Genomic DNA, 22,787 nt, shown 5'->3' on the forward strand with positions numbered 1-22,787 from the left:
TGGAAGCAAAGAGGGGCTACAGAGGTTGGAGGCCTCTGGAGGTCCCCTGATCGTCGCCCAGTGCTGCCGCCGGGCATCAGAAACAAGTGTCGAGGAGGCACATGGGATGGCTCATGTGGGGCTGAAACACGCGTTTGGTACAGTATATCACCCACAATCGCAAGGCAAAGTAGAACGCATGAACCAAAACTTGAAACAAAAATTGTCTAAAATCTGTGCACAGACAAATTTAACCTGGGTTCAAGCGCTCCCACTCGCGTTAATGGCCATTAGAAGCTCAGTAAATCAGGGTACGAACTGACCACCGGGAGACAGTTCCCTGGACCCAGTGCCGGCCTGAAGCTTAGGCCCAACCCGGAAGCTCCGCCAGGTGAGTATGCAAGTCATTATAACGATCTACAAGCTCTCGTTTCAGATTTTGCGGACCAGGTGCGAGACAAAACGGGATCAGAACGCCCACAACCCCCACACGGCAGCCTGGATCCTCCTGAAGGTCATTAAGAGAAAGTGGTCAGAGACGCGGTGGATAGGACCATATCAGGTGGAGGAGAGAACCTCACATGCAGTGAGGCTGAGAGGGAAAGGTGATACCTGGTACCACTGGAGCCAGTGTGCCACCGAAGAGGAACCAGCTCGCACTCTCCAGGACGTCCTGAAGGATCAGGAGCAAGAGGCGGCAACGGGCACCGGAGGGTCGCCAAACGCCTGGAAAGGAGGCGAGAACTCAGATGAGGAGGCTGATCCAGCAGACGTTCTCCAATAGCTGGGGTGATCTCTGAAGAGATCAAAAGGGGGAATTGTGAGATGCATGTACTGGTAAAATATATTATAACATTGTTTTGTGCTAAGGCCGTGTCTCAAGTGTCCTGTATTTGTCCCTGTTGTGCAAGGAGCAACATGATGCAGAATGATAGTTTGCAGCTGTTCATGGCCTTGGTTCATATCTTATTCGGTACGAAAGATCCGGATCCACGTTTTTACTTTATGGCAATTAATTATGATTTGGACCGGCCATTGAGGATGATCTTGCTGTGTGTGTGCGCTACCCTCAGCTTCACTGGCACTGGTCTTCATGTGTATAAAAACTCAGCGGTTTTACTGCTTGGAGACGCCATTACACCGAACGCTGAGATACGTGCTTGTGTGTTTGACCTCCAGCTTGCAAGCAATAGTTAGAGCCAGATATCTGCAGAGAATTGCTCATGTAATCTTTTTCTCTTCAAAATAAATCAATGTGCTGGATCCTTCTCATCAACCGACTCGGGGGGATCGGAGATCCCGACACTTGACTACTTAAAGTAAAAACTACTATCTTACTGCTGACTAGAAAAAGAATGGAGATCCAGACTGCTGTGAGTAGCTTAAAAGAGGAGTCCAGCCAATTAAAGGAGATTCACGTTTTTAAAGCAACATTCCAAAGACTGTTGAAATCCTGAGGACCTGATGCAAGCAGAACGTTATCTTGTGCAGTCAAAGACAAAGCTTTGAAGAACTATCTACGCTAGAGGCTCGTAAAATGGTGTTAAAAGAAGTAGTCATCTGTACAAACTGGACGATGGTCGTCTGATTAGACTAGCGATGCCTGAACAGGCCAAGCACCCAGTTATTCTCTCGAAAGACCTGCACATATCCACACTTTTGCTACGACATATCCATGGACAAATTGGCCACGGAAGAAGAAATCATATGCTGTCCCGACTCCGTAAAAAATATTGGACTATCAAAGCTAACGCGGCAGCAAGAAGGATCAGATCATAGACTACGAATTGGAGTCCACAGATCAAAATCAACCGGTATGTTCATCGATTTATACAATTTACTGCAATAAAACTACAAACCTCAACTGCAATATTTGTCGGAATGTCTTTGTGTGTGTCTACGTAATAACTTCACTCTTACCTGTGCATGATGGCAGAAATACATTTGTTGGAAAGAAGGCTAAAAGGTACAGCAAAGCAAATATTGCCATCTGCATGCAAGCCTGGCCAGTGGAAATGTTTTTTAATGCAAGCAAAGGTTCTGTTTTCCTAGATGGTCTGTATGTATATATATATATATATATATATATATATATATATATATGTACATGCATGTTTATATATTACGTATATATATATATATATGTTGGCCCAGACCCTGTCCCCGATCCCCAATCATTGCCGCCAGTCTCTCATCAAGAGGGGACAGCTCCGGTGTCCCCTTTCCCCCTCCCCCCCGGGGCAGACACACTTTGGCGATGGCGCGCTAAACGCTTTTTTGCATCCACTTTGATGTCAGACCATTTTTTCTTTGTTTCGGCCACGGTCCGAGGTTGTGAGGCTGCAGCGTTGCTCTGCAACCTTTTGCCACTCGAGTGCCTTTTTGGCATTAGTGAGGCTCATACAGTGCCCTCCAAAAGGCATTTTACTTCTCCTTTCCACCTCCCAATGATCATTTCCACTTCACACTGAGTGAAGTTTTCCTCTCAGTGTTTGTCATGATTTCACAATCGATGAATATTAATTTGTGGGCGTTCCAACGACCATATATGGGCACGTATGGGCGTGTCATGAAGCTGCAAAAGCTGCGCTGCATTTAGAAGTGATTGTGATTTATTAAGGGAAAACTGCGTAGGACGTTTTATAAGTCTGAATATTTCTGTGCGTACGCACGTCCAACGTTTCATCCGTACGACACTTCTGCCGCAAATCCTACGCAAGGTTTTATAAATGAGGCCCCTGGCAGCTAATTAGTTGGTGGTGTTCAGGAATCAGGAATCAGGAAACATTTATTAGCCAAAATATGTCAAACATACAAGGAATTTGTCTTGGCGGTTAGTGCGCGACAGTAGACAGACAAGACAACAGTGCACAGGTAATAAAATAAAGTGGAATGAAATGCTAATGCAATGGGTTAGTAAGAATAAGGCTAAGGCTATGGGTTAGTATAAAACAGGGGAATAAAGTTAAACAAATTTTAAATATTAAAAAGTTGAAAAATATTAAGCATAAAGTGCACTAACAAACAAGTAACAGACAAGAGACAAAGTGACAAGTGACAAAGTGATGAATTAATTATTAATTATTAATTAATTGCAGTTAAAGTGACGTGTGCAGTGTGAGGGGGAGTGACCGGTGGAGTGTTATAGTCAGTCAGTGGGGGACCGGCTCTGTTGATGAGCCCGACTGCCGACGGGAAGAAACTGTTGGTGTGGCGGGAGGTCTTAGTCCTGATGGACCTCAGCCTCCTGCCAGATGGAAGGGGCACAAACAGGTTTTGTCCGGGGTGGGAGGGGTCGGCCGCGATCTTTTTAGCTCGCTTCAGAGACCTGGAAGCGAACAAGTCCTCCAGGGACGGCAGATTGCAGCCGATCACCCTCTCTGCAGAGCGGAGGACACGCTGCAGCCTGCCCTTGTCCTTGGCTGTGGCTGCAGCGTACCAGACGGTGATGGAGGAGCAGAGGATGGACTCGATGATGGCCGTGTAGAAGTGGACCATCATCGTCTTTGGCAGGTTGAGTTTCTTCAGCTGCCTCAGGAAGAACAACCTCTGCTGAGCCTTCTTGGTGATGGAGCTGATGTTCAGCTCCCACTTGAGGTCCTGGGTGATGATGGAGCCCAGGAAACGGAAGGAATCCACAATAGTGACGGGGGAGTCACACAGGGTGATGGGGGAGGGTGGGGCTCTGTTCCTCCTGAAATCCACAACCATCTCCACTGTCTTTAGAGCGTTGAGCTCCAGGTTGTTCTGGCTGCACCACGACACCAGATGGTCAGACTCCCACCTGTAGGCGGACTCGTCCCCACCAGAGATTAGTCCAATGAGGGTGGTGTCATCCGCAAACTTCAGGAGCTTGACGGACTGGTGGCTGGAGGTGCAGCTGTTGGTGTACAGGGAGAAGAGCAGAGGGGAAAGAACCCAGCCTTGGGGGGAACAGGTGCTGATGGTCCGAGAGGCTGAGACATGTTTCCCCAGCTTCACATGCTGCCTCCTGTCAGACAGGAAGTCTGTGATCCACTTGCAGGTGGAGTCGAGCACGTGCAGCTGGGAGAGTTTGTCCTGCAGCAGAGACGGGATGATAGTGTTAAAAGCAGAGCTGAAGTCCACAAACAGGATCCTGGCGTAGGTTCCTGGGGAGTCCAGATGCTGGAGGATGTAGTGGAGGGCCATGTTGACAGCATCGTCCACAGACCTGTTGGCTCTGTAGGCGAACTGCAGGGGGTCCAGGAGGGGGTCGGTGAGGGACTTTAGGTGGGACAGGACTAGCCGTTCAAAAGACTTCATGACTACAGAGGTCAGGGCGACGGGCCTGTAGTCATTGAGTCCTGTGATCCTGGGCTTCTTGGGGACAGGGATGATGGTGGAGGCCTTGAAGCAGGCTGGTACGTGGCATGTCTCCAGGGAGGTGTTGAAGATGTCAGTGAACACCGGAGACAGCTGGTCAGCACAATGCTTCAGGGTGTGAGGGGAAACGGAGTCCGGACCGGCTGCCTTACGGGGATTTAGTCTTCTAAAGAGCCGGTTAACGTCTCTCTCCAGAATAGAGAGGGTCGTTGCTGGTGGGGGAGGGGAAGGTGATAATGATGAAGAGGCGTGAGCACCTGATGGGCTGGGGGAGGGAGGTGAGGGGGACTGCAGCAGGTTGGTGGAGCTGTGGGGGATGGGATCAGGACATTGTCTTTCAAATCTGCAGTAGAACTCATTGAGCTCGTCTGCCAGGCGGAGGTCATTCATGGAGTTGGGGGTTTTTGGCTTGTAGTTGGTGAGGTGTTTGAGGCCTCTGCAAACTGAAGCAGAGTCACTTGCTGAGAACTGTTGTTGGAGTTTCTCAGAGTACAGTCGTTTAGCTTCTCTCACCGCCTTGCTAAACTTGTATTTTGCCTTGGTGTACAAGTCTTTGTCCCCACTGGTAGATTGTGGCGCTTTTCTACTGTTTTTGCGTTTGTGCTTGATACGGACGTTTTGATTTTTCTGTTAAATAAATTTCTTTTGAAACACAGAGGTTTCTGGGACAGAATGTTGCATTTGTGCACATTTTGAAGCCGTCTGAGGTAAAATTTTAGTTTTTGATTGTGGGAAAGAGACAATTAAATGAAAAAAAAAAATTGAACAAGCTTTTTTCATGAAATCTTATTAATTATCTCCACTTGAGTTAGTTCATTGATGAAGCATAAGGGTGAAATTGTTCCATGCCATTGTTTTGTGATATTTCTGGTGTAATAGCCGTTTGTTTCCATTTCTGCATTGCTTTATCTAAAATGTATACATTGTAATAATCAGTCCATTAATTCTTTCCTAATGCACGGATTCATTGTAGAATGTCATTACAAGATAGTGGAAACAACAAGTTTAATCAGGAAACATTTATTGCCAAAATATGTCAATGAATGTGAGTGTGAATGGTTGTATGTCTCTGTGTTGGCCCTGCGATTGGCTGGCGACCAATCCAGGATGTACCCTGTCTATCGCCCGAAGTTGGCTGGGATGGACTCCAGCCCCCCCGCGACCCTGTGTGCAGGATAAGCGGTTTGACAATGGATGGATGGATGGAAATGCTAATGCAATGGGTTAGTAGAATAAGAATATGGGTTAGTATAAAACAAGAGAATAAAGTCAGAGTTAAAAATTTAAAATATCAAAAAAGTAAAAAAATATTAAGCATAAAGTGCACTAGCGAACAAGTAACAAAGTGACGAGTGACGACAAAGGATAAAAAAAGACAGTTAAAGTGACATGTGCAGTGTGAAGGGGAGTGACCGGTGGAATGTTATGGTCAGTCAGTGGGGGACCGGCTCTGTTGATGAGCCCGACTGCTGACGGGAAGAAACTGTTGGTGTGGCAGGAGGTCTTAGTCCTGATGGACCTCAGCCTCCTGCCAGATGGAAGGGGCACAAACAGGTTTTGGGTGAGAGGGGTCGGCTACCATCTTTTTAGCTGCTTCAGAGACCTGGAAGCGAACAAGTCCTGCAGGGACGGCAGATTGTAGCCGATCACCCTCTCTGCAGAGCGGAGGACATGCTGAAGCCTGCCCTTGTCCTTGGCTGTGGCTGCAGCGTACCAGACGGTGATGGAGGAGCAGAGGATGGACTCCATGTGTCAGGGTTGGAGGTGGAATGCAGGACTCAGACGCAGACTTGCGGGAAACAAAAGACTTTAATAGTCACAAGGGTCAAAAAACACAGGAACCGGGGCAAACGCACACAGGCAAGAGACTACGGCGATCCAAGACGAAAGACATGCGTGGCGAAAGACAATGACGCGACAAGTGACACAAGAGACACATGGCTTAAATACACAAGGGAGGTGCAGGTGATTGGACACAGGTGGAAACTATTAGACGAACACAGGGGATGACGAGACAAGGCAGGAAGTGAAGTTACCCGGGGACACGAGTGGCAGAAAACTACAAAATAAGACAGGAAGTGAACCACACCGTGACAGTACCCCCCCCTTAAGGGCCGAATTCCAGACGGCCAACACTAGAGCGAACAAGGGGTGGGTGGGGAGGGAAACCAGAGACGTTGGTCGGACCACCCTGGAAACTCTGGCGGGCGGCCTGGCGGGCGGCCCGACCGGCGGGGAGCCTCTGGGGGTCGGCCCGGCGGGCGGCCAGACGAGCGGGGAGCCTCTGGGGGTCGGCCCGGCGGGCGGTCACCAATCCGGCTCCGGAGCGGCGACTGCAGGGCACGGAACGTCTCTAGAATGGCAGACTCTGAGACACGGGAAACGTCTGGGGTAGTCGTCGTCGGCAGCTCGGGGACACGGGAAACGTCCGGGTTAGTAGTCGTCGTCGGCAGCTCGGGGACACCGGAAACGTCCGGGTTAGTAGTCGTCGTCGGCTCGGGGACACGGGAAACCTCCGGGGTAGTAGTCGTCGTCGGCTCGGGGACACGGGAAACCTCCGGGGTAGTCGGCGGCGGCGGCTCGGGGACACGGAACACCTCCGCAGTGAGGTCCAGCTCGTGGACACGGAACACCTCCGCAGTGAGGTCCAGCTCGTGGACACGGAACACCTCCGCAGTGAGGTCCAGCTCGTGGACACGGAACACCTCCGCAGTGAGGTCCGGCTCGGGGACACGGAACACCTCCGCAGTGAGGTCCGGCTCGGGGACACGGAACACCTCCGCAGTGAGGTCCGGCTCGGGGACACGGAACACCTCCGCAGTCGGCTCCGGCTCGGGGACACGGAACACCTCCGCAGTCGGCTCCGGCTCGGGGACACGGAACACCTCCGCAGTCGGCTCCGGCTCGGGGACACGGAACACCTCCGCAGTCGGCTCCGGCTCGGGGACACGGAACACCTCCGCAGTCGGCTCCGGCTCGGGGACACGGAACACCTCCGCAGTCGGCTCCGGCTCGGGGACACGGAACACCTCCGCAGTCTGCTCCGCCTCGGGGACACGGAACACCTCCGTAGTCGGCTCCGCCTCGGGGACACGGAACACCTCCGCAATCGGCGGCGGCTCAGCCCCCCCCATAACCCACCCCGTAGCCCCCCCCTCAAGGGTCGGATCCCAGACGGCCCTCAAATCACCAACGGGAGGGTGGGAGAGGACCATGGGATGGGAGGGAGGGAGCCTGAGTCTCGGAGCGGGGACTGGCCGAGTCGGGGGCATGGAGCGTGGGGCCGGTACTGGTCGGGTCGGGGGCATGGAGCGTGGGGCCGGTACTGGTCGGGCCGGGGGCATGGAGCGTGGGGCCGGTACTGGTCGGGTCGGGGGCATGGAGCGTGGGGCCGGAACTGGTCGGGTCGGGGGCATGGAGCGTGGGGCCGGAACTGGTCGGGTCGGGGGCATGGAGCGTGGGGCCGGAACTGGTCGGGTCGGGGGCATGGAGCGTGGCGCCGGAACTGGTCGGGGGCATGGCTGAGAGTCGGGCCGGCCCAGCGGGAACGGGAGAACGCTGCGGCGGCCCAGCGGGAACGGGAGAACGCTGCGGCGGCCCAGCGGGAACGGGAGAACGCTGCGGCGGCCCAGCGGGAACGGGAGAACGCTGCGGCGGCCCAGCGGGAACGGGAGAACGCTGCGGCGGCCCAGCGGGAACGGGAGAACGCTGCGGCGGCCCAGCGGGAACGGGAGATCGCTTCTTCCGCTTGCTCCTCCTAGGGTTAAGGAGGTCCCGGAGCTCGAGGCAGGCGAGCTGATAGCTCCTGGGACCAAAAACACAGTTTGTTTTCCGCTGCCAGAAGGGACTCCTTACGTCCAGGTAGTCCGGACCGTAGTCTGGCAGCGGGTCTGCTGAGCCCTTCTTTGGTCGCGTCATTCTGTCAGGGTTGGAGGTGGAATGCAGGACTCAGACGCAGACTTGCGGGAAACAAAAGACTTTAATAGTCACAAGGGTCAAAAAACACAGGAACCGGGGCAAACGCACACAGGCAAGAGACTACGGCGATCCAAGACGAAAGACATGCGTGGCGAAAGACAATGACGCGACAAGTGACACAAGAGACACATGGCTTAAATACACAAGGGAGGTGCAGGTGATTGGACACAGGTGGAAACTATTAGACGAACACAGGGGATGACGAGACAAGGCAGGAAGTGAAGTTACCCGGGGACACGAGTGGCAGAAAACTACAAAATAAGACAGGAAGTGAACCACACCGTGACACCATGATGGCCGTGTAGAAGTGGACCATCATCGTCTTTGGCAGGTTGAATTTCTTCAGCTGCCTCAGGAAGAACAACCTCTGCTGAGCCTTCTTGGTGATGGAGCTGATGTTCAGCTCCCACTTGAGGTCCTGGGTGATGATAGAAACCAGGAAACGGAAGGAGTCCACAATAGTGACGGGGGAGTCACACAGGGTGATGGGGGAAGGTGGGGCTCTGTTCCTCTGGAAATCCACAACCATCTCCACTGTCTTTAGAGCGTTTGAGTTCCAGGTTGTTCTGGCTGCACCACGACACCAGATTGTCAGAATCCACCTGTAGGCGGACTCGTCCCCACCAGAGATCAGTCCAATGAGGGTGGTGTCATCCGCAAACTTCAGGAGCTTGACGGATGTGTACAGGGAGAAGAGCAGAGGGGAAAGATTCTGTGTTAACTTCAATAAAATGTATGTTAATGAGGACACTATTTGGAGAGTAGCTCAAATGCATTCTGTGTGACATTCCATACAAAAAAATGATTATTCTAGTGCTCGACACGTTAAATGGTAATGGTAAATGGACTGTACTTGTATAGCACTTTTCTAGTCTTTCGACCACTCAAAGCGCTTTAACACTACATGACATCATTCACGCATTCACACCCATACATACACTGATGACAGGAGAACCACACACAGTGACACCTGCCATCAGTAACTAACATTCACACACTGTAGTTGCAGCTACAGGAGCAATGTTGGGTTAAGTGTCTTGCCCAAGGACACAACGACATACGGGTTAGCCGGGCCTGGGATCGAACCGACAACCCTGTGATTGGAGGACGACCGTGCTCCCCACTCACCCACAGTCGCCCCTAACAGGTTAACAGGTTAGTCTCACGTTAAAATAATTGCCATTCATGAATCAATGCATTAACACGCACAAATAACCACTACCAAGCAGAAACTTTTAATGTGGCTCAATGATAAAAGAAACATGTTGTACCTGTTCAGAAGAGAAAAACTTGAAATTTGATTTAAAAGTGTTAACTTGCCGTTGCTTGGAAAGAGCCTGTCATAATGTAACTAGATAAAAAATGAATGCCCTTGCGGTGGCAAATAGCTTTGGTTTTACATTTGACCATATTTCAAGTTGTGATTTATAATAAATATTTCAACTCTTTTAACAGCACCTTATTTGTTTGCATAAATTGAGGTGCACAATACACTACTTGAATTGAATTTTGCGTTTAATCATGATAAAAAAATTATCCAAAAATTGTTCCAGAGCACAAGTTTAATCATTTTTATGTTTATTTCTTATGAGTTCAGTGAGATAACAGTACTAGAGAAAAGGACACACTTCTAATAACACTTTTTTATTATTATTAATCCCCAACAAAATCAGTTTATAAAAAAATTTGATGTGACTAATTGCAAATCCAGCTGCTGAATCATCCCTTGTATTAGCCCTAAAAGGCCTGATCCAAAGGAGGTTACATCTTTTGCTGCACAGCGACAAGCGAACGGCCCAAGCTCCAGTGCTGTCGACAGATTTTCAGATTTAATTCAGTGAATTAACGCATTTTTGCAATTTTCTGTCAAAAATATTTCATGAATTAACATGTCAGAATATGTTCTGAATGTGGACGTTTAACTAATGTCTTGAAATAGTCCGTTAAATTCTAACCCTTGTATGGAACAATTTTCATACGTAGTTGTAGTGACACTTAACCTGCTTATTGGACAAATGTGGTTAATTTGTATTCATTAAGCAATAATATAAATATACCTTTAAAATATTCTTTAAATAAAACAATGAAATTCAAAAGACAACATTTTTAGAATCACTTTATTTTTTAAATATTGTTGTTAAAGCTACCCGGGAATTAGTTTCAGGGCATGTGATGCCTTTGCCATTGTAGGAGAAAAAATGTGTCAATCTGATGATATAAATCTGTATAATAATTAGCAATGTCTTTCTGCTTATTGCACGGTGAAATACCGTAATTTCTTTAAAGGTTTTGGGCTTTTGGAGTAATGGGCCGGAACATGGCACCCGTGTGGAAGCCATTTTCTGTTGGCCAGTACGAAGTCGCAACACCATTCTTTAGTATAAGAAAATTCCCTATCACTTTGAGGCTGAGACTTGCTAATAATATGTAGGTTTAAGTTAAATATGATATATGAAAAGACACAGTTGTAGAATTTTGAATTGTGAAATAAATAGACTAACTATTTTTACATTTTAATTGGATGTCTAAACTTGTGTTATTATTTTTTTTGATGACTTTCTTTTTTTCTGCAGTGAAGGTAATATTGTGGTTAAAACAATTGTATTCATATTTCAACCTTTGCAAAAACTAAAATTGCATTTTAATATGCAAGAAGTAGAATCACAGGAGTTTTGAATTTTCTAAATTGCCCCAAAATACTTTTCCAGAAATGATCATTTTGAATGCTGATCTGAACCAGCTGTAAAAGAAAGCATAAATAAATGGATTGAGCATTGAATTTGACAGTGTAAGCCAGTTAAGAGTTTCAATCACAGCAATTGGTGTCACATTGTATGTTATAGGCTGAAAAATCATACAAAGAAAGTATGGAGCCCAACATAAGAGAAAAACTCCCAAAACAATAGCCAGAGTTTTGGTGGCCTTTCTCTCCCTCTTACTCACAGTTGTTCCAGACTTTTTGGTCAGACCGGTTGTGATCTGAATACTGATTGCCTGTCTCTTTGCAACAAGGAAAATTTTCAGGTAGATACTGAGCATTATAATGACTGGAATATAAAAAGAAAAAATACACGCCAGAGTGGTTGATATAAGAGCATCAATTAAGCAACTTTCTTCACATTTTCCTTGATTAAAACCTGCAATTATAATGCAGATGCCAATTAGAAGAGGCACGGCCCAGCTCATCAGGATCATCATCCCAGTGACACGATCATTTACTTTACTTTTATAAGAGAGGGGCTGACATACAGCATAGTATCTGTCAATAGAAATACAGCACAAGTGCAAAATAGAAGCCGTGCTCAGTGTAACATCGAAGCCTCCTCTCACTTTACAGAACAAACCCTCATGATGCCAACATGAGGTCACAGTGAAAACCATGCTGAAAGGAAAGACCACAACTCCGACAAGCAGATCAGCAACAGCCAGTGACAGAATGAGGAAGTTAGTAGCGACGTGAAGCTGTTTGAAGTAAGAAACTGAGATTATTACGAGAAGGTTTCCGCATATTGTGACAACAGATAATCCGCCAAGGAAAACATATAATGAAACACATGATATGGAGAAGTTGCTGGTAAATGAGTACGTTCCATTATCTGATTCGTAGCAGGGATGTAAGTCACTAACAGCATTAAACCCGTTGTCAGTCTCTTCTGGTTCCATGCTGCTACATATATTCCTGAAATTCAAATGTACAATATTACCCAACAGACGTTTCTTTCAAATACTTGGATATTTACATTAGTAAACAGCAATTTTGCAATTTTTAAAGTCAAATAAGGTTAAATAAAGTCATTACACTTGTATTACCTTCACAGTATCAAAACATACCACTCAAGATAGATGACACATCAGTGTGTGTGTCTGCAGCCTTCTCTGTGCTGCTTTAAAAACCTGGGACTCGATGTTAAAATAATCAAACTCCACCTAATTACCATAATTAATGTAAAATGCTTCAGTCCAATCAGATGGGAAGAAGCTACATTCTGTTTGCACGTGGTGTGAGTTATAACACACCTCTTTGAGTTTGTTTTTACAATATCAGAGAAACTTTTTCAATGAACAGGGATTTGCCCTGTGGGGCCCAGTCGGGCTCAGCCTGAAGAAAGAACATGGAGCAGCCCCCCTGTGGACCCACCATCCACAGGGACAAGCATCGGGGTGCTGTAGAGACCGGGCAGAAAGACTGCGGCATAGACTGGATCCAGGGATGTGAAACATCACCTCGCCTATGTTCGAACATAAGGTGGCCCATTAGTTTCTATAATGTATTAACCCTATGATAGAACCACTCGTTACTCGCTGTAATGTAGCCTTGGCCCTCCACCCACCACATCCCCCCCAAAACAGTTCTGCACAGCTCTCTATATTGCGTCCCAGGCTTCGAAGGCAAAAGAACGAAATGGATTACAACAACAATGACATTTTCTGGCGGGCGCTCTATGTCTGCTGTGTGTGCTTACTTAGGAGAGCCCCGAGAAGACCCAGCACAAGCTGGTGTCACAACGGCCATGGCCGGATGCAGGACTCAGACTCAGAGTTTGACAACAAAAGGTAACATGCAATGACGCGATAAGGGACAAGAGACACACATGGCTTAACCCAGTTAACCCAGGAACACCAGAGGCATAAAACTACTAAATAAAACGAGACGTGAACCCAAACCGTGAGGAAAGCCCCCCCTCAAGGGCCGAATTCCAGATGGCCCTAACAAAACCCTAAAGGGGGGGGGGAACCGGCAGAGGGCAGACAAGGGGTGAGAGGGAGAGCCGGCTGCAGGACTGGGTGCCGAGCTCTTAGGGGGCGGCTGCAGGACTCCCCCCAAGGGCCGGATTCCAGACGGCCCTCAAAACCCTATAGGGCAGGAGGGAGAGGACCAGGGGATGGGAGGGAGGGGACCTGAGTAGTGGAGCTGCAATCGGCGGAGTCGATGCCGTGAGCAGTGGAGCCGCAATCAGCGGAGTTGATGCCGTGAGCTGTGGAGCCGCAATTGGCGGAGTCGATGGCGTGAGCTGTGGAGCCGCAATTGGCGTAGTGGAGCCGGGACTTGCGGAGTCGAGGAAACAAGTCGTGGAGTCGGGACTTGCGGAGTCAAGGAAACGAGTCGTGGAGCCGGGACTGGAGTCGATGGTGTGAGTCGTGGAGCCAAAAGGTGCCTTCAGATCACGTGACCTGCTGTTCATATGATGCTACATAACTTAAACAGATAAAAACCAGAACCCATTTTCGTTCTCTAGGTTTACAACTTCATGGGGGGGAGGGGTCAGACTTTTTCTGGGGTGGAGGGGCGCACCCCAATTATAATGGTGGGCAAACACTGAACTGGCAGCGGTCCGTTGTCAAAACATTGGCCAAATAACCCATTTGTTAAGGCTTTGTGAGCAAATACAGAATCCCTGTGTGTTCATTTCTAATGCCTCGCATTAAGACACACGTCACTTTATTTACAAGTCACTGTGTTGTGCCACATTTTCAATAAAGTTAGACAAAAACATTTACGGCAAACCCATGGTCAAGAAGATACTCATTCATTCAGTTACATGGAATCTGCATGAGGAGGAGGCGGGTTCATGTCGCAAAATACCAACTGAGATCGGCTTGTGCCGTTCTGAAAAGGATCCAACCACTGACCACCGGAGGAACCGACCACCCAACCTGCCGTTCTGATAAAGAAAGCTGCCACCGACCATGACCCGGCATGATTTGTGTCATCTGCAGGTGTATCAGGAGAAAAGCAATAGGGTATCTGAATGGAATATGTTTGTACTTCTTATCCAACCACAATCAAATTCACTCTATCCGGATAGCGCGATATATCTTCTGAGGGTTTTGGTGTGTGTGTTTTTGAACGATGACAAGCCGGAAAGACTCATGGCCCCGACGCCCCCAGTCCCCGCTCCGAGACTCATGGCCCCGACGCCCCCAGTCCCCGCTCCGAGACTCATGGCCCCGACGCCCCCAGTCCCCGCTCCGAGACTCATGGCCCCGACGCCCCCAGTCCCCGCTCCGAGACTCAGATTCCCTCCCTCCCGCCCCATGGTCCTCTCCCACCCTCCCGTTGATGATTTGAGGGCCGTCTGGGATCCGGCCCTTGAGGGGGGGGGGCTATGGGGTGGGTTATGGGGGGGGCTGAGCCGCCGACTGCGGAGGTGTTCCGTGTCCCCGAGCTGGAGCCGACGCTGACTACTGCGGAAGTGTTCCGTGTCCCTGAGCCGCCGCCGACTACTGCTGCCGTGTTCCGTGTCCCCGAGCTGGAGCCGCCGCCGGCTACTGCTGACGTGTTCCGTGTCCCCGAGCTGGAGCCGCCGCTGACTACTGCGGAGGTGTTCCGTGTCCCCGAGCTACCGCTGACTACTGCTGACGTGTTCCGTGTCCCCGAGCTGGAGCCGCCGCCGACTACTGCTGCCGTGTTCCGTGTCCCCGAGCTGGAGCCGCCGCCGGCTACCGCTGACGTGTTCCGTGTCCCCGAGCTGGAGCCGCCGCCGGCTACTGCTGACGTGTTCCGTGTCCCCGAGCTGGAGCCGCCGCTGACTACTGCGGAGGTGTTCCGTGTCCCCGAGCTACCGCTGACTACTGCTGACGTGTTCCGTGTCCCCGAGCTGGAGCCGCCGCCGCCGACTACTGCTGACGTGTTCCGTTTCCCGTGTCCCCAAGCCGCCGCCGACTACCCCGGAGGTTTCCCGTGTCCCCGAGCCGCCGCCGACTACCCCGGAGGTTTCCCGTGTCCCCGAGCCGCCGCCGACTACCCCGGAGGTTTCCCGTGTCCCCAACTGCAATTCCAGAGACTTTCCGGAGCCGGCCAAATGACCGTCCGCCGGGCCGACCACCGGAGGCTCCCCGGTAGTGTGCCTATCCACCAGGCCAACCCCCAGAGGCTCCCTGGCCGCCTGGCCGCCCGCCGGGCCGCCCGCCAGAGTTTCCTGGGTGGTCCGACCATTGTCTCTGGTTTCCCTCCCCCCCCACCCCTTGTTTCGCTCTAGTGTGAGCCGCCTGGAAGTCGGCCCTTAAGGGGGGGGAACTGTCACGGTGTGGTTCACTTCATGTTATATTTTGTAGTTTTCTGCCACTTGTGTCCCCGGGTAACTTCACTTCCTGCCTTGTCCCGTCATCCTCTGTGATTGTCTTAATAGTTTCCACCTGTGTCCAATCACCTGCACCTCCCTTGTGTATTTAAGCCGTGTGTCTCTTGTGTCACTTGTCGCGTCATTGTCTTTCGCCACGCATGTTCTTGTCTTTTGTCTTGGATCCCCGTAGGTTCATGCCTGTGTGTTTTTGCCCCTTGGCCTTTTGGATTTTGGATCTTGTAACGATTAAAGCCTTTTGTTTCCTGCAAGTCTGCATTTGAGTCCTGCCTTCCACCCCTCTCCCTGACAACATTGTTTAATATGTAATCTCATAATCTGTGTGTGTGTGCGTGTGCGTGTGTGCGTGCGTGTAGAGCTGCCCCAGCACATGCTCCTTTTAAATGTGAGGACAAGATGGAACTCTGTATTTGATGATGGAGAGATTTTGTGAACAGTTTCCTGCTATCCAAGCTGCAGCTATAGACCAACGGCTTAGAAAGCCCATGGAGAAGGAAAAGTAAAAATAATGTTTGACATTTTTTAATGACTTTTAAAAGCCATTAAAGGGGTTATGTATGTTGTTGTTTAGCCAATGTAATATTTTTAGTTTTGGTTATTGCAGACTGGCCAGAATGGGCAATGAGGACCTGAGGAAAGCAGAGGAGTTTGTGCTGCTGATGAGGATGCATTACACATCCACATTGGCTGTTTCCAGCGAAAGATTCCAACCTGTGGCCAAATACTGCCCATCCTCCAGAAACTGCGCAAACATTACACAGTTCAGACAGACGACTCGTCAGGAGCATCAAGCAGAACATTTGGAATGATCTTTCCAAACATTACCAGCTACAGTCACTGTCGGACATATGATGAAAAACTATATGACAATCATATACATGGTTATTTATTGTCATTCACATTTTCTTCTAAATTTGTGTTTGTCCTCCATTTCAAATTCAAGGGTGATGATATCCAGGCCTTCCTGGAGGAAGCCACTGTGTTAGATCCAAGATTTAAATCTAAAATGGACAGGGATGAAATCTGGGACAGGATCAGGGCATCAGCAGTGGCAGCAAACACAGTTGAGATTGAGAAGGTACTTGAATTTGACAATGCCTTTCCCATATCTGAGAGCTTTTCTTCTTGCTCTCTGGTTTTTACACTGTAAATTTCTTCTCAAGCTGTCAGAGCAAAGAGACACAGGGGCAGGCAGAAGAAGAAGAAGAGGAGGAGGATTACGTAAATCTATTGTATCTTATTGTGATGAATGATGATAGATGGCAGGGATTATTACACTATTTCATTAAAAACTAAAGCTTGTGGTTATGTCATTATTTCAGACGCCACCTGTAAAGCAGAAAAAGAGGACAGCCCTAGAGGAACTTTTTGAAGAAGAGGACAGCAAGCTGCTTTCCACACAGCAGCAGCCCCCTGTCTCCACAGCCCAGAGAGTGGATCAAGAAATCCAGCTTTACAGAAGCCTTCCTCCCATTCCAACCAAAGACAGTGCCAGTTTCTGGTGGTGGGAGAAGAGTGACACCTTGCCAGTGTTGTCAGCTCTAGCTGAGAAGTATCTCTGTGTCCAAGCATCCTCCACCCCTTCTGAAAGGGTGTTCTCCACTGCTGGAGACACCCTAAGTCCAGAAAGATCCTTCCTGAGTGGTGAGAAGTAACTCACGTACTTTAAGTTTGTTTTGAGGTTGCTACACATACTTTGTGTATACTCCATGGTGTGTCTTAAAGTTAATTAAAGCGAGTTATAACAAACAAACAAATTTGTACTTATTCCCTCACCAAATGAGAATCGATAAGGAATCGGACCGTTAAGCAATATCGATAAGAGTTTTACGATTCCGATTCCCTTATCAATTCCCATCCCTACCAGTTACATTACATTACATGTAATTTAGCTGACACTTACAATAAGTGCATTCAACCATTGGGGTACAAACGCAGAAAAACAAGAAAATGCAATTTCCTCAAACAAGCCAATTTACAATTTGCTATAAATGAGTGGCGTTACAAGTACAATTCAACCGTAATGTCGTTCAGTTGGCGATAGTCAATGCAGGGTCGGAGACCCCCATCCTTCTTCACAAAAAAGAAACCCGCTCCCACCGGGGAGGACGAAGGCCGAATGAGCCCTGCTGCCACTGACTCCGAGATGTACTCATCCATGGCGGCCTTCTCAGGAATGGACAGGCTGTACAGCCGACTGCTGGGAAGGGGGGCCCAGGGCGGAGGTCGATCGCACAGTTATATGGCCTATTTGGAGGGAGAGATTGTGCTCGGGACATACTAAAAACCTCTCCTAGATCATGATACTCCCGAGGGACAGAGGAAAGATCCGGGGAACACTGGGAGTCGGCTGGGGTGACGGGCTAGGAGCTGCCAGGAGACACTGCGCGTGACAGGAGGCACCCCACTCCAGGATTGTTCCAGAGGACCAGGCAACGTGTGGCTCATGCTGCACGAACCAAGGTTATCCGAGAATCACTGGAACCAACAGGGACTGGATGAGGTAGAACTGGCGGGTCTCCACATGGTTCCCCGCCACAGTGAGGGAGATGGGATAGGTGCACTGCGGGATGTGGGCTAGTCGGCGGTTGTCTAGTGCAAAGGCCTCCACGGGCTCCTCCAGAGCCTTTAGCGGGATATTAGTCTGGACAGCGAACTCCAAATCCAGGAAACAATCATCCGCCCCTGAATCGAGGAGGGCCCCCACCGTAATCCGCTGATCCGCCCAGGACAGGGTGACGCTAAGCCGCCGGTTAGGTGGTGCAGGACTACGGGAACAAGAAAGGCGGCTCACTAGTATCTCCCGGGGTCCTGGTGACAGTGTTAATTTTGTCAGCTATTTAGTGGATTGATTCAGTCTTATGCATTTTTCGTCTAAAGACTAAGACTATTAGTTTTAGTCACATTTAGTCATTTTAATCCTTAGTTTTAGTCTAGTTTTCGTAGACGAAAACTAGACTAAAATGTAATTCGTTTTAGTCTAGTTTTAGTCACATTTAATAGCCATATTAAACTCCTTTTCTTCCCTTCTCAGGCACAGGGACCCCCTGTGTTGTATCTACAACTGCATAAGAGTCTAGCTTGCAGTACTTGGTTGTCCATTAGATGTCCCTCCTAGGACAGGTCTATAGCAGGGGTCGGCAAACTTTTTGACTCGTGGGCCACAATGGGTTGTAAAATGTGACGGAGGAGCCGGGCCAAGAACAAATGGTTGAAGGAACAAACAAAAACTGCCTCCTTAATTGGCAGGGGAAAACAAAAGAAACAACTCAAAATCCCTTGGTCCATGGGTGCTCACAGTTCAACGAAAAAAAGGAAAACTCACTCTCAATAATCCACATGGAAAAGTTTCTCGTAGGTATCCACAGGGAAGTCTCCAAACAACGACCAATATCTCTGGAAACAGGGCACAAACTCGCGAAGAGCCATTGGGAGTCCTCCAACTTAACTCTCCATAGAACGAGCTGCAGCTGCGCAATGAGCAGAGTGGCTTGTGATCCAGTGCACGCCCGGCTCGTCCCCGCCGCAAGGCGCGTAACTCTCTGGCTGGCCGAGCCGTAACACTAACCAAGCCATTTTCATTTCAGGGATCATATCTCCAACCCTTTAGGGCAAAAGAAAAGTTGTGTTTTGGCCATCGACATCTTCAGTTGTTTACCATTGTAATCGGTGTTTTTGTTAGACAGAGGTTACCAAAGAGGCTACAGCTAGGTACAAACAACAAAGCTTGAGCTTGACATTTATTTTTTAGCCCAGGGCTTGGAAAGGTGCAAAAATGGGTGTGACCAGGACTCTCACTTCCTGGCAGTGCTGATGCTGCAGACAAACACATTAACAAGGGTTGGGTAGCCAGAACCAGTTCTGGAACCGACAATCAACAAGAACCGATTGGATCAGATTTGTGACGACCATAAACATCTGGTCTGGACTGGTCCGTCTCCTTACCAATCCACCTGCCCCCCACCGTGGACATCTCTCCTCTCAATACCACGTCCAGTGCTTTGCGTCTAATCTCCATGGTCAATGGAGTTGTTTAAAGCGTGGTGCGTCTCAGAGTATTATTATCTGATGCCAAGGGAGTGACGCTCAGCGGACCAATTCCACGTTGAAAAGAGAAAACACTTCTCTTTGCCATACAAACAGTCAGTCCAACAGACCTTAAACATTCCAGCAATATTCCAGCAATAAAATTCAAATAAAGCAGTTTGCCAAGTACTCCATCCTGAGCTCCATGTATCACGTCTAACAGGTTGGAAATTGCTGCTCCACCTGAAGCTCCCAAACAACAACAGAGGTTTGCTGTTCGGCAGCGTCTATAGCTTCTGTCTCCAGACGTGCTTTACCAGGCTTGCACATTCGTTCCAGTTTGACATGCATTGCTGAGATGCGGCCGTGTGGCTCGGCTTGTTTTAGGGGTTAAATGAGACGAATCCTGGGGCTCGGCTTTGTGGTGTTTCCCAGCAGCTTTTAGGCGTAATAGCTTTGCAAAATACATAAATCCTCACTAGATACCTCTTTTGAGTAGTGTTATGCTGTGTTCAAAAATGAAGAAACGCCGGACGGACAGAGGGCATCGCAGATCGAAAGGTTAAAATCAAATGTATTTAATAAAGGAGATGGTGTTGTGGTAAAAAGAACATCTCAGCTGAGGACCCGCTGGTCATTGCAAAAAACATGTCCCAGGTCAGTCCTTTTGACCATCCCTAGTGCCCGTTTGTAGTCTCCAACTCGAGAACAATGGTTGCCTACAGGTATTTATACCAATCCTTAAAGGTGTGAAAGTTAGTGTCCACACCTCTGGGAGTCTTCTGGTAAGTTCACTGTAATTCGGATTTCGAATGATCCTTAGTCAATATCAGTTGTTGTGCAAGTATTACATGCATGCATTCCAGTTGATTACATTACATTAAATACAATCATAACTGTATATGGATGTTATTCTATTACAGTTGCAGAATTACAGTGGTTTTACATATATTGTCATTACTTTATTGATTACACAGTTTCAGAATAATGGCTGTATCCTGGTGTACATGTATTTTATTAATTTTATGAACCGGGTCATCAGTTTATTTCTAATACCCTACAGTTATCCTTTAACTGTCCTTCAACTGTGTTTAATATCCTGCTAAGTTCACGACAAGAATACGTATGAACTGAAAAAATATATCTTTTGTTAATTTACAAACACACACAGGTTCGAAGATCAAGTGCTGATTAAGTCGAGGTTGCTGAGGAGATCATTAAACCTGTTGAGCCAATGTGTCACTTATTATATTTGAGGAAATGACCTGCGTAGCATGTTCCACATACCAGCACTTGCCTGCTGAAGCCGCCACACGACTCTGCTGGCTTCTGTAATAATATTTGTTTGGATACATACAAATAGGCGCCAGAGAGGATGGTAAGGAACTACGTTTACATTTCTGTAGAAAATTTGTTGGGACTTTAACGGATCAGCTTTTCAAAGTGATTGTGTAGAAATATTTTGCCACAAACCTTTTTCAACAAACTGTCGCTGTGTATGTGTATCTCCTCCATAAGGGTCCGTGTGCTAACAAGTGGGTTTAACTGGAGCGGTCTATTGTTTCTGTATTACACACCCCCGCCATACATTGGTCAGTTGTTGTTGGTATTATAGTCTTTGAGGGCCCTTTCCTTACTCAGGAATCAAATTTCTCTGCGGAAAATGTTAAGTTAAAGTCACAGATGCTTTAACTTAAAAAATGACACGAAAAAGGTACAACATTGGAATTGGCTGCTTTCTATGGAGTTAAGCATCCAGCATCTATCATAGAGTGAATAGTGAACGAGGGAACAAGGAAGTGATTCTGGACACAGTCCTGGCTTCATATACCTCGGCAGCAGGACGCATCAAAGGCCAACTTGTGAAATGAAACTAGAGCATCTTTTACTGCATTTTGTTTTGTTCAGATCAGAAGCCGGCCAAAAGGATACCATGCTTTATGGTCCTTTTGACTCTAATATCATTTATTATGGAACATTTTGCTGTGTTGAAGAAGGCCGGAAAATAGAATAAAGCCCTGTTGATTGACTTCCACTAACTGTTACTTAGTTGAACCAGTTAAACCATAACGTTAAACGTTATTGATGGATGTTGAATGCAGGATTTCTTGAGATTCATGACTTTTGATTCACATAGTTCTGAAGTACGTGAATTCAACATCTCCTTTGTTCGGTGCAGTACTTAACAAAGGAGATGTTTGAACCTGAGAGCCAACCTATTATATACCCATTATATACCCATACCTTCCCTGCTGTCAAAACCTTGTGTCTTTGTTCCCTGTCAATTGCAGAACTATGGATCATCTTTCATCTTTCCATTAAAGTGGCAATCATAATAGGGGCTTTAGCAGCTGGCTGACTTTTCTAAATACCACTGGTGTCAGTAATGCACAGCCTTTCCATTTTTTATATCCTGTTCAATCAACAAAAAAGATAAAAATATATGATTGGATTCTTTGAAGCATCATCAATGTAATCATCTGACTCAGTACCATTCTGCATCCTAAACTACTAAATCTTTTGCCTTGTTTCATCTAGCGCCACTAGATCTTATTGAGCCACGGCCAACATGTGGAAGAATATCTGTTGAGCAAAGTTAAAGACAACGTAAAAGAGGACAAGTCATTCAAGGTGGGTTTAGATTCAAACAATGAAGATTGTGTGCTTATTGTCTCCAGATAAAGAAATACGATTTTCAGTTACCCTCGAGAGCACAAGTAGGTTTCGGCGCGAGTCACTGCTGACTGGGTTCACCAAAGATACTTATCCCTTTTCCTTATCCTTAGTTATCCGTTTTACATTAGATGATGTTTTTCTTTCACTTTACTTAAAGCAAACAATGAACACTTACAGTGTCTTATCATTAGATTAAAATGCATACAAATGTATCATGTGTTATTATGAAAAAAGAGGTATTACAACTTTCGCATTGTTGCAGAAAAATAAATAAAGCGATAAAGTATTTTTTTAATGTTTTTTTTATTTATTAGTGTAGCAACTACACTAATAACAATAATACATATATTTATAACGCACTCTTCACCAACAGATCTCAGAGTGCGACAGAGATGGCCATGCACTACACTGTATTACTGCAATAATAAAAAGCAGACTATAAAGTGAGTAAGTAAGTAAGTAAAATATCCTTATGATGCCTTACAGACATGGGCAGTCAGGGCCGTGCTGAAGCTCAATGAAACTTTATTTTCTGTTCTTTCCAACCCGTCTTTAAAGGAATGGCAATACCCAGTCATGTGATCATGGTCATGATCACCACCGCCCTTCTGCTGACAAATATTATTTTGGAAACAAGGTGCTTCTCAAGTCCCGTCTTACAGGTAGGTCCACTGCTGAAGGGAAAACGTGGGAACTGAGGTT

At 47.7% G+C, this 22,787-nt stretch overlaps 2 protein-coding genes across 3 annotated transcripts in view; one reads left to right on the forward strand and one right to left on the reverse strand.

Annotated features, from left to right (window-relative positions):
- LOC120808316 (adhesion G protein-coupled receptor F5) overlaps positions 1–22,787 on the forward strand; it is a 73,957-nt gene that overhangs the window by 24,117 nt on the left and 27,053 nt on the right. Inside the window, exons 1-3 of one of the 2 annotated variants that reach the window (XM_078093895.1) lie at positions 20,672–20,787; positions 21,948–22,040; positions 22,644–22,747. The exons of the other annotated variant lie outside the window; for it this stretch is intronic. Coding sequence (XP_077950021.1) covers positions 22,646–22,747 — 102 coding nt within the window. The 5' untranslated portion in view covers positions 20,672–20,787; positions 21,948–22,040; positions 22,644–22,645. Of the gene's footprint in view, positions 1–20,671; positions 20,788–21,947; positions 22,041–22,643; positions 22,748–22,787 lie in introns of those variants that run through there. 2 annotated transcript variants of the gene reach the window in all.
- Positions 10,501–12,119, reverse strand: LOC120808390 (trace amine-associated receptor 1-like). The gene has a single exon (XM_040161283.2). It carries the CDS (start codon positions 11,962–11,964, stop codon positions 10,963–10,965), a length of 1,002 nt encoding a protein of 333 aa, XP_040017217.1. The 5' UTR covers positions 11,965–12,119; the 3' UTR covers positions 10,501–10,962.

The sequence above is a fragment of the Gasterosteus aculeatus genome, chromosome 18, assembly GCF_964276395.1.
Source record: "Gasterosteus aculeatus chromosome 18, fGasAcu3.hap1.1, whole genome shotgun sequence".
NCBI lineage: Eukaryota > Metazoa > Chordata > Actinopteri > Perciformes > Gasterosteidae > Gasterosteus > Gasterosteus aculeatus.